The sequence below is a fragment of the Homarus americanus genome, unplaced genomic scaffold (genome assembly GCF_018991925.1).
Source record: "Homarus americanus isolate GMGI-L3 unplaced genomic scaffold, GMGI_Hamer_2.0 scaffold22250, whole genome shotgun sequence".
NCBI classification, from domain to species: Eukaryota; Metazoa; Arthropoda; class Malacostraca; order Decapoda; family Nephropidae; genus Homarus; species Homarus americanus.
Window position 1 is genome coordinate 10,590,145 of NW_024741189.1, and position 2,241 is coordinate 10,592,385.

The window sequence follows — 2,241 nt, forward strand, 5'->3', positions numbered from 1 at the left end:
AATAACAGTAAAAACAATAACATCATCAACAACATCAACAACAAAAACAACAATAACAACAATAACAGCAGAAAAACAACAATAACAACAACAATAACATAAAAAAAACAATAACAGCAACAGCTAAAACAACAACAAAAGCAACAACAACAACAACAATAACAGTGTATCGTTACTCAATTGGGTAAAATGCCTCTGAGGGGATGACAGCAGCAGACACAGACAGAGTATGGTAAGATGAAGCAGAAGACAATACAGCAGGTGGCAGCAGAAGACAGTACAGCAGGTGGCAGCAGAAGACAGTACAGCAGGTGGCAGCAGAAGACAGTGCAGCAGGTGGCAGCAGAAGACAGTGCAGCAGGTGGCAGCAGAAGACAGTACAGCAGGTGGCAGCAGAAGACAGTACAGCAGGTGGCAGGCAGAAGAGCACAGCAGATGGCAGCAGAAGACAGTACAGCAGATGCAGCAGAGGCAGCAGACAGTGCAGCATGGCAGAAGACAGTACAGCAGAGCAGACAGGTGATGGCAGCAGAAGACAGTACAGCAGGTGGCAGCAGCAGCAGATGGACAGTACAGCAGATGGCAGCAGAAGACAGTGACAGCAGGTGGCAGCAGAAGACAGTACAGCAGATGGCAGCAGCAGCAGCAAGGCAGCACAGCAGCAGCAGAAGACAGTACAGCAGATGGCAGCAGAAGACAGACAGCAGATGGCAGCAGAAGACAGCAGGTGGCAGCAGAAGACAGCAGCAGGTGGCAGCAGAAGACAGCACAGCAGGTGCAGAAGACAGTACAGCAGATGGCAGCAGAAGACAGTACAGCAGTACAGCAGGTGGCAGCAGAAGACAGCACAGCAGATGGCAGCAGAAGACAGTACAGCAGATGGCAGCAGAAGACAGTGCAGCAGGTGGCAGCAGAAGACAGTACAGCAGATGGCAGCAGAAGACAGTGCAGCAAGTGCAGCAGAGCAGAAGACAGACAGAGCAGATGGCAGCAGAAGACAGTACAGCAGATGGCAGCAGAAGACAGCAGCAGATGGACAGCAGCAGAAGCAGCAGAAGTACAGCAGGTGGCAGCAGAAGACACAGCACAGCAGAGTGGCAGCAGAAGACAGTACAGCAGATGGCAGCAGAAGACAGTACAGCAGATGGCAGCAGAAGACAGTGCAGCAGATGGCAGCAGAAGACAGTGCAGCAGATGGCAGCAGAGACAGAGCAGTGCAGAAGACAGTACAGCAGATGGCAGCAGAAGATACAGCAGATGGCAGCAGAAGACAGTACAGCAAGTGGCAGCAGAAGACAGTACAGCAGATACAGCAGATGCAGCAGAAGACAGCACAGCAGGTGGCAGCAGGCAGGTGGCAGAAGACAGTACAGCAGGTGGCAGCAGAAGACAGTACAGCAGATGGCAGCAGAAGACAGTACAGCAGGTGGCAGCAGAAGACAGTACAGCAGGTGGCAGCAGAAGACAGTACAGCAGGTGGCAGCAGAAGACAGTACAGCAGGTGGCAGCAGAAGCAGGAGAAGGAGAGGGGTGGATGAAAAGGCTGATTTAGATATGAGAGCCACAGCAGCTGCGACAGATAACTGAGAGATATTATTTGTTTCCCCACATTCACATTTCACTCTATTCAACCTTCTCATTCATCACCACCACCTCTGGACGCCAGCTTTCCTACGCCCCCTCACCTTCCCCTCTCCTCCTCATCCTTATCCATCCCTTCCTAAATTTCCATTCAATTACTGAGGTTCACGTGGGTGCCGTTCGGGAATATAGACCATCAATAGCTGGAATTTAAGGGAGAGAAGCAGAGGGTCGAGTGGAAAAAAGGACAAATGGAAGGGTAGGGAAGGGGAGGAAAGGAAAGGGAGGGGGAGGGCGACTGGAACGAGAGGTTAAAGGGAAGGGGATGAAGGTTGAGGAGGAAGAGTAAGGGGGGGGGGGAGGAGGAGGAGGACCCCGGCTGCAGCCTTGAGATAGGATTTACCTCGAGTCTGCCATTAAAAATCTCGAAATTGAAATCCATTTTCCCGGATCGAAAAGTGGGAGACGCTTTTGGGAAGGATTTTAATTTAGCGACGTTCTCTAGGTAAGCCGTCGTGGTTTGTCACTCCTTCACTCTTAACAATGTGGAATTCCCAGTAATGATGGGTGGGCAGTCGAGAGTCATTAGATCAATTCCGGTAAAGTGGGTCGACACGAAGGGGGGAAGCTAAATCAATGTGTGAGTGAAGATAAGGAGAC

The 2,241-nt window shown here is 50.8% G+C and overlaps 1 protein-coding gene across 1 annotated transcript; it reads left to right on the forward strand.

Annotated features, from left to right (window-relative positions):
* The first annotated feature begins 237 nt into the window (after positions 1–237).
* Positions 238–1,587, forward strand: LOC121875762 (trichohyalin-like). Its single transcript, XM_042380447.1, has one exon. It carries the CDS (start codon positions 238–240, stop codon positions 1,585–1,587), a length of 1,350 nt encoding a protein of 449 aa, XP_042236381.1.
* Positions 1,588–2,241: the final 654 nt, after the last annotated feature.